Genomic DNA, 17,725 nt, shown 5'->3' on the forward strand with positions numbered 1-17,725 from the left:
ATAAGACACAAATGTTTCAGTTATGCAAGATGAAAAAGTTCACATTATATAATGTATATAATGGTGACTCTAGGTAACAATACCATGCTGTATACTTGGAATTTGCTAAGAGTAGATCCTAAGTGTTCTTAGCACAAAATTAAAAAAAAAAATAAGCAAAAGCTAACTATGTAAGGTAATTAGATGTTAATTAGCTTGATTGTGCTGATAAATTCACAATGTGTATGTGTATCAAATCACCAAGTTATATAGCTTAAATATTTACAATAAAAAAACAGAATTGCTTTTCATTAAACAACACCATAAAAAGGTGATTGCACATACATTTTATAAAGCATCCCATATATAAGATATACAAAGAACTTTACAAATCAAGTAGTAAAATGCAGAAAACCTTAAAAAAATTGGCAAAAGACTCAGAATGACATTTTGGAGAAGAATATTTCAGAATGATCAATAGACACATGAGAAGGTACTCAACTTCATTACTTACCTGAGAAAAGTAAGCTAAACCTTCAATGTGGTACCTGCTCTATTAATAAAAAAATAAGACAATACTACTAAGTGCTGGTGAAAATGAGTAACAGCTACAAATCTAATACTCTGCTGTTCAGAGTATACATTTTTATAACCAGTGCAGAAGTCATTTTGTCAGTACTTAACATTAACTGAACATACACAACACTGCAAGTCAGTGTATACTAGAAATTTAAATAGTATATATACTTCAAGAGAAATATTTAAAACAATGTGTTCATATATTCAGCAAAAGAAATGACTGAAATATTCACAGAACCATTCTTATTACTCCCAATTTAGAAACAACTCAAATGCCCACAAACACCAAAATTGTTAAAAATGTTGGAGAATTTATAAAATAGAATACTGTAGCAATGAAAAAATTATTGCTGTCAAACAAACAACATAGATGAATCATAAAATAATATTTAGCTAATGACATCACACACAAACTAGCAATATATATCACTATATGTATACACACAGAGACACAAACACACACATATATAGAGTTTACAAATAGACAAAAAGCAAAACTAATCTATGATGTTAGAATTGAAATAGTGGTCATTTTGGGGATAGGCTAATAACTACAATGGTACTTGCGGTTTCTTGTGTGCTAGAAATAGCTATTTCTTAATGTGGAATTTTTCAATATATCATATAATTAAACATTACATATAAGATGTAATCAAATTTGATAGCCACATAGATGCATGACTATACATCAGAAGATTAGTATCTTTTCATAAAAGACACTGTGAAATTAAATGAATATCCTAGAAATATTTTATAATACTTATAGAGTAGAATGAGACATCTACATAAATTCAGATTGGAAATGAAGACTTAAGGTACTTCTTCAAATTTTAGAAAACTTTGCATAAAAATTAGAGGATAAAATCATGACCACTGAGTTATTGTAGGAACCAGATCTATTCCAAATAAGCAATGGCATTCTATCAGAGGTGTCTAGAAAGTGACTGGAGTATTACTTGGATTCATGAGTCCCACAATCATCAGATTTATTGAAATAAGATTGATTTTCATTTTTAAGAGTTATTTATCCAGTCTTTTGTTTTGTTTTGTTTTACCTTAACAATTACTCACTGAGAATTTGTTGGTACAATATATTTTTCTAGTAGTATCCTGTAGACTGGATTTTTTTTCTTTAGCAAAAATGTAGATTAAATAATACTTTAATTTTTCATTTTGACTCAAGAATCGATGGTAGTCAAACTAAAATGTGGTTTATCACACTGGTTAAATCCTGTCCTGTGAATTCAGACTTCCAGGATTTGAAGACTCTTTCCACAGTTTCCTGGCTCAGTGATGGGTGTAAATTTATTTCAACCTTTTATTTCCTCAGTTTCCTAGGCAGTAAAGTGTGGATAAAATTGTTTCCACTGCATAAAACTTTTCTGAAGATTAAGCAAATTTTATAAGGTATGTATGCCTGGTTACTTTGAAAGCATCAGATGTCTTTACACTGTAAGTGTTATTTTTAATATTATTTTAATTCAGCTAAGTATAAATGTACAAATTTAGATATTTAAAACACTGAAGGATGATTTTTTCATATTCATAATGCTACACAGACATATACATTTGTTCAGGTATATATATATAGAGAAAGAAAGATAGTAGGTACATGCATGTGTGTAAGAAAAATTAAAATATATCAGTGAAAGATGTTATTTATTTCAGAAGTTTAGTGATATTTTAATTATATTCACTTTATATAAAAGTATACCACACTTTCCTGACCAATTCAGGCATTTTGGATGTCCTATCACCCTCACTGAACCTTATTATTATGTGCTTCAAAGTTGTGTGATACTCGGTCAACAGATTTTCTCCTTTCACAACCAGAAGTTATTCAGTTATGCTTTTCATTTCATGGGTCAGTTACTTTCTTTGTTCCTATTCATGAAGGATAAGCCCAAACTTTCTTATTGGATTAGAGGCAGGTAGTGTGAGTCTTAACTCTGCTATGGATCTTGGGTTGTCACAGATGAATTGCTTCTCTTTGATACAACTTGAGCAACTTATCTAGTATGTTGAAAAATTCCATCTCTGTAGAAGAAGAAACACAGATCAGACCAAAGAGATGCTTCTCTTATTTAAAATGAATAGATGGTGGCTATTGGTGGATGACAAATCCACAGTCCATTTAAAGCTGCTAGTCAATTGTCTGTTGAAGGATAGACATAGCTGAAAAAATATAGAGAGATTGTATGGTTACACCATGAGCAATTTCTCCCAGAATAAGTTAAACTACTAAAAGTGAATAATAGAAGCCAGAAAACTTTATTATTATTTTATAAGTGAAGTAACAGAGAAATATAAATCTTTCCATTTTCTAAATGTGCAAAGGAGAAAGTTTAGGTATGTGGGCTCAAAAAATGTTTGGGAAAATCTGAAGAGGAGGCAACTGAGATGAGGAAAGATACCTCTTTCTCTCCCTCCCTCTTTCTCTCTCCTTTCTCCATTTCTCTGTTCTTTTAGGTAAAAGTCCCTTTTTATTTCCCTCATATAATGATATGAACAAATTGCAGAGGTCATTTTGGTGTCGATACATTCATAAATAATGTGTAATTCTTTGAGAATTATGTAATAATTTATTTTTGAATAAATAAGAAATTAATTTAAAAATTACTGGCTTTGTGGTTAAAGAATTTCTTAAAGAGTAGTTTGTGATTTTCAACATTTTTGAATATGATGTAAATGGAAATTTATATTATCAACAAACATCTTTTCAAGATAAATAAGACATGAATCATGCTGTTGGTTTCACTGCATTTCTGGAGATTTGAGTGTGACTGCAAAGAACAAAACATACATGTGCACTTTCTTCAAACTTAAGAGCTATCTGAAATAATAAAATTCATGAAATAATGTTGCTCTAAACCACAGTTCTGCATCAATAGGATTTTATACAACCAATAAGAAGTAAATAGATTTCAGATGAATAAATGCATTTTGCATTTTTCTTAGAGAAATAAATAGTTTATGATTAATTTTTCCAATACTAGGAGATAAATTATTCTGGTGAGCAAATATATCTCAAAATTAGAAAAAATTGAAAAAAGTATAAGAAATGTATAAATAATCACACTTGTAGTGGTAGTGAAATTTCATAGAATTAATATTAAATACTTTATTTAGAAGTTTTCTTTTAATCCTATGCCATAGAGAAAACAAATAAAATGAGTGGTGAGTTTTAGAGAAAGTAAATATTTAAAACAGATATTTGTTTATTATTTATCATAAACTATATAATCTCTAATTTTATTTTAACTTAGAAAGAAAATCGAGGGATTGCACAATGCATGTAGGCTTATAGCATAGATTTATGTATCAAATTTGATATTATATTTATATGTAGAACCGATTCATTAAAGTTTTCTTAAAAATAATTATTTGCTTTTTGAGTACCATTCAGCTATATCTATATATTATATGAAATATGATAAGTTAATATGAATTCATGTGTTATTATAATATATGTATACATATATATGGTAAATGTTTGTCTGCAATATCAAAAGTCTATTACCCAACATTTGTGTGCATATCATCTTAGAAGAAGAATCCTAAAGAAATCATAAAGAAGAGCTTACATTTTTTTTCTAAGAGCCCCATAACATTTCACAGTATATTAAGTACTTAACTAAATCATATAATACTTTAGAATGTTTTTCAGAGTAAACACACACCCCAACACCTTGATCTTTCTCCTAATACAAAATCTATTACATTAAATAAATGTCTGGTTATTTGACATATTTTTCATCTACAACATTGTTTATGTGTACTTTCTCCCTATTTTCTCTATTAATGAACACTTTGGACATTGTTTTGTCTCTTTGCTTTCTTTCTTTCCACCCTTTCCTTTCTTCTTCATTAAAAAAAAATTTGGAAAGAGTTCAGTGTCAGTGACCTGTGCACAAACTACAAAAAGCCAAAGCCATCTTCATTGATATCAGGAGACCAGACTGAGCCAAATAAGCACCCTAAAATAGAAACAGGACAATTTAAGCTAAGGAAGAATGTTGGTCAGTTGATAACCTTTTTGACAGTGTGTTGAATGTCCCAAGACCAAGATTTTCCTTATAGGAAGTAGCCCAGAGAGGAAAAAAGGAAGAATCTAAAGAGGAAAAAGAGGAAGGTGTGTCTCCCCAAGATATACTTACACTTAAGCACGATCCATCATGATTCTAGAACATGTTTAGCTAAATTCATCATAAATTGAGGACCATGCAAAGAACATGAACTGGGTAAAGGGAAAGCAGAAGGGACATTGGCCAAGGAAAAGTAATATTTAAATAGAAAAAATAAAGTTTTATATACATTTTTATTCTTTCTTTCTCACTTGCCTTCTAACTACCTGTCAACTGTTTCCACAGGGCTTCTTGCTCACCAGGAAACAAATCCTTTGCTACTGTATTTTTCTTTCTTATTTCATTAATTTTTTTTCACCTATCTTCAGCATTTCCTCCACTTATTTTAAGTTTTTTTAAGTTTTTTATATTTCTCTAAGTCCTTAATTTGAAGACAGATCAGTATTTTTCAAGTTTTCTTATTTTGTTAATATACGATTTAAGGCTATGTATTTCCTTCTTATTTTCACTACATTCTGCTTTAATTATTTTACATATTAATGTTGAGTTCTCCTTTGATACATGAATTATTCAGTAGACTGCTTTCAAATTTCCTAAAGCATTATATTTATTTATCTTTTTCACCATTGATTTCAAGTTACTTATCTATCTTTACATGCAATTTCCTTGAAATGTGATACTTGTTCTATGACTTATTATGTGGGTCATAATATCTTACAGTTTTGGAAGTCAAAAGTATGAAATCAGTCTCTCTGGGCTAATATAAAGGTGTTGGAGAGGCTGGTCCTTTCTGGAGGCTTTAGGTAAGAATCCATTTCTTTCCCCTCTCACCTTCTAGATATCAACCGTATTCCTTGGCTCATTGCTCCTTTTTCCATCTTCAAGTCTAGCAGCCTAGCATCTTTAAATCTCTCTCAGACTCTTTGACCTCTGCTACTGTCATACTATCTTCTTCACAAATGGTGACTCTCCTGATTCTTTCCCTTATTATATTGAGTTCACCTGATAATCCAAAATAATCTTCACATTTCAAGATCTTAATTTAATCATATCTGCAAGTCCTTGCCATGTAATGTAATCCATTTTTTATAAGTTCTGAAGTTGGGATGTGAAAATCTTTAGTGACAGCAGTATTTTACCACATGTGCATTCTCTAAATAGTGATGGCAGGATTCTATGTATGTCTTCAAATCAAGCTCGGAGTAAGATTTCTGGGAATCAAGAAAGTTGAGATCTATAAATTTGACTGAAATATCCTTTCATGTGAACAGGAAAAATTTGCCTCTGAGAATAGTAGCAAATTATTTCAGTGGAGTATACTTACTGTGCTTTTTTTACTGCTTAATTAAGAGGGTAAACTCCAGAGGGTCCAAATTGGTCACTCAGTGGTCACTTCTAGGTATCACCCAGTGTTTAATTCTGGCATGCTTAAAAGCAGCAGTAATGCCTAAGGCTTTCCAATGGGAAGACAACTGGAATAGATCTTATAAAGTTAAAATAAACAAAATGAAAGTATGATCCTGCTACCTATGAGAGAATCATTCAGGATGCTGAATGGAATGGAGAGTGATCCAAAGCCTACTTTGATCCTTCAGTGACTGATAATCTTCAAATTTCTAGCCAGATGTTGATCAGTTTCCAAGGGAGACAGTAAAGACGAGTGCTGGTTTAACTCTCACTGACTTAGCCCTCCTCATTCAGGCTAAACACAGGGACTACTAATAAAACCATTGTGTCATTAATTAATCACATAAAAACTTAAAAGAGAATTGTGAACTCAAAATGTTATTTTATGTAAGCTAATTGGCTCCATAAAAACTAATAAACAGATAATAATGGTACATGGAGAGCAATTTCTCAAATATATTTTATGTGTCCCAACCAGGAGCCATCTAAGCAAATCAAAATTACACACTTATATTTTATCAGAAACTATAATTAATAAAATGATACAAAGAGCAATTTCTGTGTGAAACTTGTCTGTTAGAGTTAGATGAATTTATGAAAGAGGTTTGGCAAGGTAAGCATGACTGTCTTGTCTAAACATGTCTATATCAATTTGAAAATGAGGGTGGATGGTGTATATCCCAGTCTGTGTCCAAAGTCCAAGAACCAGTTGTGCCAATATCTAACTGCAGGAGAAAATGGATCTCTTGGCTCAAGTAGAGGGAAAGATTCACCCCTCCTTCCCCTTTTTGTTCTATTCAGGCCTTTAGTAGTTTGGATGATGTCCATGCATTGGTGAGGATGAGCTTCTTTACTCAGTCTACTGATTCAAATACTCACACTAAAAGGCAAAAGAGAATTTTGAAGATACAGAAAAAACACCAGAACCAGACTCAGATATGGAAACGTTGTTGGAATTATCAGAGTGAATTTAAAACAACTATAATTATTATTCTAAGGGGTCTAATGGATAAAGTAGGCAGCATGCAAGAGTATATGGGCAATGTAAGCAGAGAGAAGCACATTCTAAGAAAATATTTTTTTGAAAAAAATGACTGAAAATTTTCCAAATTAATGTCAAGCACCAAGCCATAGATTCAGGAATCTCAAAGAACACCAGGAAGAAAAATGGTAAAAAAAATTTACTCCTAGACATATCATAATTAAACTGCAGAAAATCAAAGATAAAGAAAAAATCTTGTAAGACAGAAGAAATAAACATCTTATCTATGGAGGAGCAAAGATAAGAATTACATTGGACTTCTCATCAGAAACCATTCAAGCAATAAGAGAGTGGAATAAAATATTTAAACTATTGAGAGAACAATAAAACCATTGTATGGTATTCTGTATCTTGAGAACTTATCCTTCAAAAGTACAGGACAAATAAGACTTTCTAAGACAAAAAAAAAAAAAATTGCACAGATTTGTTGCCAGTGGACCTGCCTTGGAAGAAATGTTAAAAGAAGTGCTTTGGAGAGAAAGGCATTGATATAGATCAAAAATTTGGATCTACTTTCAAAAAAGGAAAAGCATTGGAGAAGGAAGTGAGGATAAATAAAAACTTACATTTTTCTTATTTTTAATTGATCAATTGTAATTGATCAGATAACAGTTCAAAATAATAATAGTAACAATATATATAATTATATATCTTTATGGGTATATATAATACCCCATGATACAAGAGATAGGAGGAATTGGTTAGAAATATTTTGTTATTATACAGTACTCACACTATGCATAAAATTGTATATTGTTATTTGAAAGAGTTCTTGAATTAATTTAAACATATTTCACAAAATCTCTGGCAACAAGTAAAGTTTAAAAAAGTATAACTGATATGCTAAAAAACAAGAGAAAATCAAAACACATAAAAATCTCAATCAAAAGTATAAGTGGAAGAAACATAGTGGAAGATAAAAATAGAAGCAAAGAACAAAGGCAAAAATAGAAAATAACAAATATAGTAGATATTAATCCAACCATATCAATAATCATTTTATATGTCAATGGTCTAAATATAGCAAATGAAAGGCAAATATTCTCAGAATGAATAAAAAAACAATACCCCATTATATGATGTCTATGAAAATTAGCCTTAAATTTAAAGACACATATTTTAAAAATACAGGGATGGAGAAAGATATACCATGCTAACACTAATCAAAAGTAAGCTGGAAGTAGCTATATTAGAGACAGAGAAGACATAAGAGCAAGGAAATTTACCAGTGACAAAGAGGGGTATTATATAATGATAAAGAGGTTGATTCTCCAAGAAGCCACAAGAATCCTTAATCTGTATGTGCCTAACAATAGAGCATCAAAATACAGTTAAGCAAAAGCTGATAGAATTACGAGGAGAAATAAATTAATCCATTCTTATAGTTAAAGACTCAACACCACTTTATCAGATATGGAGAGATCCAGAAGGCAGAAAATCAGTAAGGATACAGAGAAACTCATGAGTATCATCAAGCAACTGGGTATAATCATCATCTAGGACTATGTTTTCCAACAACAACAGAATGCACGTTTTCTCAGACTCACGTAGAACATACAACAAGGTAGATCACATTATGGTCCACAAAATACACCTTAATGAATTTTAAAATATGGAAATTATACAATGTAAGCTTTCTGATCACAATGAAATTAAGCTAAAAATCGTTAACAGAAAGAAAACTGGAAAATCCCTAAATACTTGGATATTAAACAACACACTTCTAAATAACAAGTCAAATAAAAATTTTTCAAGGGAGAATAAATATATTTTGAACTAAATGAAAATTAAAACTTATCAAATTTGTGGGATGGTCAAAAGAAACGAATAGACCAGACATTTCATCAAAAAAGATATACCGGTGACAAAAAAAGCATATGAAAAGATGTTCCACATCACATGTCATTAACGAAATGCAAATTAAAATAATGAGATATCACAACTAGCCTACTTAGAGTGGCCAAAATCCAGAATACTGACAACAAAAAATGCTGGTATAGTCCAACTTGTCTGGCCTCCAAGCTTAGCTGATGGGGCTGAATTTTTTTAGGATGACCTTACTTATATTTCCTTTTGTTGGCTTGATATGTGTTGGGGCGATATGTGTCATCCAGCAGGCTAGCCCAAGAGCAGAAAGAGATAACTACTCAAATGTGCAAATGCTTTTCAAGTCTCTGCATGTATCATATTTGCTCTTGAGTCATTGGTCAAATCTGTTTATCTGACAGAGTCATCACTCAAGAGGCAAAAAAATATGCACAACCTATTCATAGGAGGAGCTGCAAAGTCACATTGTAAAGGGCACAGAGACAGAGATGTGAAGAATTGTGGTCATTTTCTCCATTTACCACAATTGCAAGCTTGCTTTGTTGTTTAATAGATATGTAGTAGATTCCTTGCTTTGTAATTTTAATACAAATTAAAATAATTTGTGGTAATTTCTTCTGTCCTTTTTTTGTTCTTGTATAAGTAATAACTGCCTATATAAGAAATAATGCTTATATATTCTTCTCTCTACTGGTATGACCTCATACTTATTTTTATTCTCTTAATCCATTTATCTTAATAAGATAGTGTTAAGTAATAGAAATGATGGCAGAAATGAATGACTTCATTAACTACCCACACACATATATATCATATTTGGAATGATCAAGCTATTTTACTGGAAATATTTTCATTTCATCAGAATTGATTCATTTTGTATTCATATTTTCCATGCACAAAATGATGAAATCATTGAGTGAAAAGGAAATTTCTACAAGCCAGAAAAGACACTCAAATGGGCAAATGCAATCACTTTATTTTTTGTACTGTCTCATTTAAATGCTTATAATTTTAATAAATAGCTTATGTTTGATTTTTTTCTCAGTTGTTGCTAAATAACGTCACTGTAAAAGATAAATGCATTCCATAAATATTGAACTGTTTTATTTAATTACATTGGGCAATCCTTAAATTATGTTTTACTCTCTTAAAAGCTAGTAAATATATTGTGTTAAGAATGACCAACAAAAATAAAATACTTCTTAATTTTCTTTGAAAAATATATGTTTGTGTCAGAATTTCTGCTCTTAGCTTAAGGAAGTTTCATTATAATAGTGTCCTCTTTACAGCACAATTTGTCTTGTTAAAAATGCATAAGCTAATATATCATATAAAGAATTCATAATATTCACAAAGTATTGTAATTGAAATAAATAGAATGGGATGACAGGGTCAAAGATTAACAATATAATTAGTTGTACAGTCCATCATTCATCTCATTAAAAGTGCCAGTTTGATGCAAAATATATAAATATAAAATTTCACAAAATGGTGATATATTTTAGATTGATTTATTAGATAGAAATTTTCAAATTATTATTTAACAAAGTTGCTGAAATGTTTTACCAAATAAGCAACAACTATAATACAATAAATTCATTTCTTAAATATCATTGAAATGTCATGCCTATACCGTGCTTGGTTACATAATTTAAAATCGAAGAATCCCAAACCTATAAATCCTGGATACCAATAAGATTAACCTTCACTGACTCACTGTCCAACCCAATCAACTCTACTTATGTATTATGTTATCTCGAGTCCTGGGGCAATAACTATATGAGATCGCAAGAGCAGGGAGCTTTAGTAGTTTGAAACTTAAGACAATTTATTTTATTTAAAGCACTCCAAAGCTTTGGGTCTCAGGCATTATCCAGGCCATGACTCTAACATACAAATATGAAGAGTGAAGAATTCAGGATGAGTTGATATCTAGCTCCTATATTCTTCCTATAGATTTGTTTCCATGGAATGCTCTAAGTAAAACTAAAGTCTGGAAACAGGTTAATATACATTTTACTTAAGTCAATTAGGAAGAAAATAGACAAAGCCTATTCAGGCAAAGCCATCCTCCTTTGCTTGATAATAAAGGAGGTCAGGGAATGTTTACATCAATTCTCAGACTCATAATTACTGATACACATAAACTTCAACCATGTTGTATAATTACGGCATGTTCCTTGGCAAAAGAGGAAGGAAGAAAACTTCCCTAGTGCTATAAAGATGGTAACAAATTCAATATCTCTGGGATTAAGAATATGTCTTAGTTGTTCCTGTTAGGCTAGCCCAAATTATTATTATTTGTTCCTTTAATGTTCTTGCCCAAGCCAATAAGATATTGCACTGGGATGGTTCCTATTCACTAATTCAAGGGAGTAGACTATATATCCTAGAGGAGAAAGACTGGAGAAATGTACTGATGATGAGGGGGAAAAAAGGTAATGCAAAAAATACCCAGAGACTGAGTATTTGTCAGGATCAGGGCCGAGAACAGAGCCAGGTTTTGTACCCACACTCAATGTCAGCAGCATAACCTCTGAAAGAATAGCTCACAGTTTACCTAAGGGAGTTAGATCCTAGGTATTGAAATACAACCATTTTGAAGATTTTTCTGTTCAATCAAGGAATGACAGGGTAAAGAACCACTGGTTTTCAGATTTGGGAAAGGGACTCAGAAGATTTCATGATAGACTAGAAATGAGACTCCCTGTTGTCTCGAAGCACAGGGGCAGGAATCCCACATTTCCATGTGGCCTTGAGAAAGGGGTATGTTCCAATTCCCAGGTTCATTAATTTACTATTGCAGCTGTAACAAATAACCACAAACCTAGTGTCTTAATACAGCACAAATTTATTAAAGTATAGTGCTGGAAGTCAGAAGTACAAAATCAGTCTCACTGTCCAAAACTAAGCTGTTAGAAGAGATAGTTCATTCTGGAAGGTGCAGGGGGAACCTGTTTCTTTACCTTTCCCAGCTTCCAGAGGCTGCCCTTATTTCATGACTTGTGACTCCTTCCCACATATTGAAAGCCAGCAGCCATGTAGCATCTTCAAATCTCTCTCTGCTTCTGTCATCACATCACCATTTTCTCTTTGCTTCTTAATCACATTGCCCCTGTGTCTCCTTCTTAAAAGACACTTTGTATTATTTGGGGCCCATCCAGAAAATCCAAAATAATCTTCCTATCTCAAAATCCTTAATCTATGCACATCTGCAAACTCTTATGCCATGTAAATTAACATATTCACAGGTTCCAAGGATTAGGTCACTGATGTCTTTGGGGAATTTATTCAGCCTATCACACCAAGGATATTAAAATTATTACTATTTTCACAGGAGAAAAATCGAGAAGGGAATTTAATTTGAATAAATTATTTCTTAAAAGTGGACTTTCCTGGCACCCACTTGTTTATAAACTAAATTCACCTTCATATCATTTATAGTTACAGGCCAGTCTATATTTCTGTTTATATTTAAAAGTGCTACCAAGTTTGATTATAAATAATTTGCCTTTGAATAACCTATATTTGATGGTAACAGTACTTTCATTAGAGCTTGGAGTTTATTTCTGCTTTTATTTCTATTATCAATTTTTTATTTAGTGTATTTTCCTTTTCAATAATTTCAGAAGCTATGATTTATAGTCTAATATTTAAGTATACATAAAATACATACCTGTCATAAAATTAAAATGGTAAAATAATCACTAAATCCCTTTGATTATCACTCAAAATGATTGTATTTAATATATTTAGAATAATTCTGTGCAGTTTTACTAACTTGATTTTCCCACACAGTATTTGATAGTGATTATTCCATGTTAAAATATTGTCATTGTCTGAGTTGTATTTCACCAAACTTTGTATGTTGAAGTCCTAACCCCATGTACCTCAGAATGTGACTGTATTTAGAATTTTAAAAAGGGGTAATTAAGTTAAAATGTTGTCATTGAGGTAGGCCCTTATAAAAAGAGGAAATTTGGATCCAGACACATACAGAAGAAAGACCGCAAGAAGATAGAGCAAGAAGATGGCCATCTATAAGCCAAGGAGAGAGGTCTCAGAAGAAAATAAATCTGCTAATACCTTGATCTAAGACTTTTAGCCTCCAGAACTGTGAGAAAGTAAATTTCTGTTAAGCCACCCAGTCTGGGGTACTTTGCTATGGCAGTCCTAGCAAATGAATACAAACATTAATATAAATTTTACTGATTTTAATAGTGTGTAATATACCAAACTATAGATACATCATTGTTTATACCTCTATGACTATTGATAATTATACATTTAGATAATCTAAATGGTCAGGTGCTTTAAACCAAGAGTTTTAACTTTCACAACAACTGGCTTACAGAGGTGAGTTAATGATTACTATTTCACATATTATTTGATGATTTCTAAAAGCTGATAGTTTATGTTTTTTTCTATTGTATTTTTCGTTGAGAGTAATGTCTACATTTTCCCACATCAAAGCAAATATCCATGTACTCTGTACAGGTTTCTATAGTTTGTGTTAAGATCAAGGCCAGTTCACACTAGTTGACATTTCTCTCACTTCTTTACACATTCTTCACTTTAAAATACCTCCTAATATTTTGATTTGTTTTTGTTTCAATTCCAGGTCTTAGATTTGAATTTTTCTACATATTACATGCCTGTGGGGTATTTTTATCAAAATATCAGGAAGAAGATACAGTAAATGCCTGAGTTCAAAATATCTTGAAAAAATTGAACAACTAAATAATTTTTAAAACAATAATGAAGTAAACTAATATACAATTTATATAACCACATTTTTATTGCTCTATTAAAATTACGTTTATGCAAATTATTCTCTTATAAAATCAACCTACCAGAATGCATGCAACTCCAAGTTGTCAATAAAAAGCTGAAAAATTTTCTTAAACACCAATGATTTGAGTAAATAGCCAAGTATAGAGTATTGTATTTTATTTCAGATATTTGTCTTATATTTAATGGATGCTTAAGAAATTTTTTAAATGCCCTTCAACTTTGAACACGTTAGGAAGAAGAAAAATATAATTACTTTTTTTTTTTTTTTTTTGCAGTACGCGGGCCTCTCACTGTTGTGGCCTCTCTCACTGTGGAGCACAGGCTCCGGATGCGCAGGTTCAGCAGCCATGGCTCACAGGCCCAGCCGCTCCGTGGCATGTGGGATCCTCCCGGACCAGGGCACCAACCCACGTCCCCTGCATCGGCAGCTGGACTCTCAACCACTGTGCCACCAAGGAAGCCCTATGATTACTTTTATACTGCACCGACACCCATAATTTTATACAGTATTCCTGCAAAATGTTGTTTTAAAATTTATTGGTATGAAGATGTTACCATCCTTCAATTCAAAAGTAATGCAGAGGAAGTGGCAGTGCGAGGGTTGTGGCACAGCTAGCAGAGCCGTGGTCCAGATAGCAGCGTGCGCCCGAAGCTCTCCGCCTTCCCCCACCTGCCAGCCTGAGGCAGTCCGAGCCCAGGCCCTGGCCCCAGCAGCAGCCCCGAGAGCACCTCAGTAGCAGCGCCATGGCCGGGTGGAACGCCTACAACGACAGCCTCATGGTGGAAGGAACCTGTCAGTACGTGGTCATCATGGGCTATAAGAACTTGCCTTCTGTCTGGGCAGCCATACCCGGGAAAACCTTCGTCAACATCATGCCAGCTGAGGTTGGTTCCCTGGTTGGCAAAGACTGGTCAAGTTTTTACGTGAATGGGCTAATGCTTGGGGGCCAGAAATGGTCTGTGATCCAGAACTCACTGCTGCAGGATGGGGAATTTACCATGGACCTTCATACCAAGAGCACCTGTGGAACCGCCACCTTCAATATCATTGTTACCCTGAATGCCAAGACGCTAGTCCTGCTGATGGGAAAAGAAGGTGTACAGGGTGGTATGATCAACAAGAAATGTTATGAAATGGCCTCCCACCTGCAGCGTTCCCAATACTGACCTCGTCTGTCCCTCCCCGACCCCACTCCCCACTGCTTTTGCACGCTTCTCCATCCCACACACATGTACACCATTTTTATTTGGGGGGCCATTACCCCACACCCCTTATTGCTGCCAAAACCACATGGGCTGGTGGCCCAGGCAGGAAGGACAGACACCCCTCCCCCAACCCATGCCTCTCCTGTGTGTGGTTTGAAAACTTTTCTGTTTTGGTTTTATTTTTTTTTCCTAATAAAAAGATTATTCTAAAAAAAAATAAAAATAAAAATCCAACTGTACCCGTATATGTCTTTTTTGTTAATATCTTTATTGGAATATAATTACTTTACAATGGTATGTTAATTTCTGCTTTATAACAAAGTGAATCACCTATACATATACCACCATATCTCCTCCCTCTTGCATCTCCCTCCCACCCTCCCTATCCCACCCTTCTAGGTGGTCACAAAGCACGGAGCTGATGTCCCTGTGCTATGTTGCTGCTTCCCACTAGCTATTTTACATTTGGTAGTGTATATGTGTCCATGCCACTCTCTCAGTTCGTCCCAGCTTACCCTTCCCCCTCCCGTGAGTACGCAAGTCCATTCTCTATGTCTGCATCTTTATTCCTGTCCTATCCCTAGGTTCTTCAGACCACTGTGGTTTTTTTTTTTTTTTTTTTTAGAGTCCATATATATGTGTTAGCATACGGTATTTGTTTTTCTCTTCCTGACTTACTTCACTCTGAATGACAGACTCTTGGTCCACACACCTCAATACAAATAACTCAATTTTGTTTCTTTTTTATGGCTGAGTAATATTCCATTGTATATATGTGCCACAACTTCTTTATCCATTCATTTTTCGATGGACACTTAGGTTGCTTTCATGTCCTGGCTATTGTAAATAGAGCTGCAATGAACATTGTGGTACATGACTCTTTTTGAATTATGGTTTTCTCTGGGTATATGTCCAGTAGTGGGATTGCTGGATCATATGGTAGTTTTATTTTTAGGTTTCTAAGGAGCCTCCATCCTGTTCTCCACAGTGGCTGTATCAAATACATTCCCAGCAACAGTGTATGAGGGTTCCCTTTTCTCCACGCCCTCTCCAGCATTTATTGTTTGTAGATTTTTTGATGATGGCCATTCTGACTGGTGTGAGGTGATATCTCACTGTAGTTTTGATTTGCATTTCTCTAATAATTAGTGCTGTTGAGCATCCTTGCATGTGTTTGATGGCAATCTGTATATCTTCCTTGGAGAAATGTCTATTTAGGTCTTCTGTCCATTTTTGGATTGGGTTGTTTGTTTTTTGATATTGAGCTGCATGAGCTGCTTGTCAATTTTGAAGAATAATCCTTTGTCAGTTGCTTCATTTGCAACTCTTTTCTCCCATTCTGAGGGTTGTCCTTTAGTCTTGTTTATGTTTTCCTTTTCTGTGCAAAAGCTTTTAAATTTCATTAGGTCCCATTTGTTTATTTTTGTTTTTATTTCCATTTCTCTAGGAGGTGGGTCAGATTATTTTAAAACATCAATATATTCAATAAATATACTGATTATAAATATTTGTTGATTCCAAAAATCTAAGGTTTATGTGTAATTTAAAAAAAATAATTGACAGTTCCTTAGGAGATATAAATTCTAATATCTGTGGAGAGGTAGAGTTAAAAATATTAATTGCTGATTTTACAGTATATATTTCCACTCAAATGTTTTCAGGAAATAGATTAATGTCGTGTACATATAGCAGGCATAGAGAAATGTGTTTAGCTAATATTCTTAAGAGTTAAGAGGTAGATGTATTATTTTACATAAGTAGATTAGAGGAGATTTCTGCATAATTTAATATTAAAGATATTACTGCTATTGCAAGGATTATGCATTAATATAATGTCTTTCTATTTATATGCTCATAAATCCCATAGAACAAGTATTGATACATGTTCCCTGTAAAACAAATGGATATGATTCATAAGAGTGCTGAGCTCCTTTACAACCTCATGACACCATAGACTCTGGTTGTTATTCTTTTGAGTGGAATGGCCATGGTTCGTATGATTTATGGGTAATCATTATCAGTGTTGTATTTTGGGAGTTATAGCTCCTGTGGATATGTTACCTTCTATTATAATGCTTGCAAACTATACCAGTTTATTTTCATGGGGCTTAAAATAGCCATAGCTAACGCCACAGGAATTTCCTTACTGTGGTTATAATACTTTATTCTCTAGAAGTTATAGATTGAGTGACAGTTAATTCCTATGTATGTATAAAATGTATTATTTTATTATTTAATTAGTTTTGTGTGTGTGTGTGTGGTGCTCTGTACCATTAAATAGTTTAACTTTCTTCTATAATATCATGTATGTGTGTTTAATTTAAAAAAATAAAGTGGTACAGGGTACACCCAAGTCGACATATGTGTTTTGTTTTAGATAAATTAAAATGGCAAGTGTAACAAAACTGTTGACATTTTATCTCAAAATATTTCATTCCATTTCATTTTTGTAGATATAGCACATATATTAAAATAAAAATATTAACAAAATGTTATTTATATTCTCAGAAATTGTTAAAACATTACTTTGCTACTTTTCTGGAGCACCATTTCTGCAAAAAAAAATAAAAATGATTTTCATGTTTTTGTGATTAATCAGTTAAAATATCACATAATAGGTATTTATTTTAATGCTGTTTCCTATATTTAAATCTTTATTTTCCCTTTTACAAATAATTTTATTTTGCATTTTAAAATTTTATTTTGTTTTTTTATACTTGAAAGAAGTTTAGTTTCTAAACCATATTATTTCTAAGCTATTGATTTAGTCATATACTACATTTCATAACACATCATGATTCATTCT

The 17,725-nt window shown here is 32.7% G+C and overlaps 1 protein-coding gene across 1 annotated transcript; it reads left to right on the plus strand.

Annotated features, from left to right (window-relative positions):
* Nucleotides 1-14,457: 14,457 nt before the first annotated feature.
* LOC308616582 (profilin-1-like) lies at nucleotides 14,458-14,880 on the plus strand (the record flags this gene model as incomplete). Its single annotated transcript, XM_081232897.1, has 1 exon — nucleotides 14,458-14,880. The coding sequence occupies one exon, from the start codon at nucleotides 14,458-14,460 to the stop codon at nucleotides 14,878-14,880; it is 423 nt and encodes a 140-aa protein (XP_081089023.1).
* Between the last annotated feature and the right edge of the window lie 2,845 nt (nucleotides 14,881-17,725).

Source organism: Mesoplodon bidens, assembly GCF_964165515.1.
Source record: "Mesoplodon bidens genome assembly, chromosome: 4".
Classification (NCBI taxonomy): domain Eukaryota; kingdom Metazoa; phylum Chordata; class Mammalia; order Artiodactyla; family Ziphiidae; genus Mesoplodon; species Mesoplodon bidens.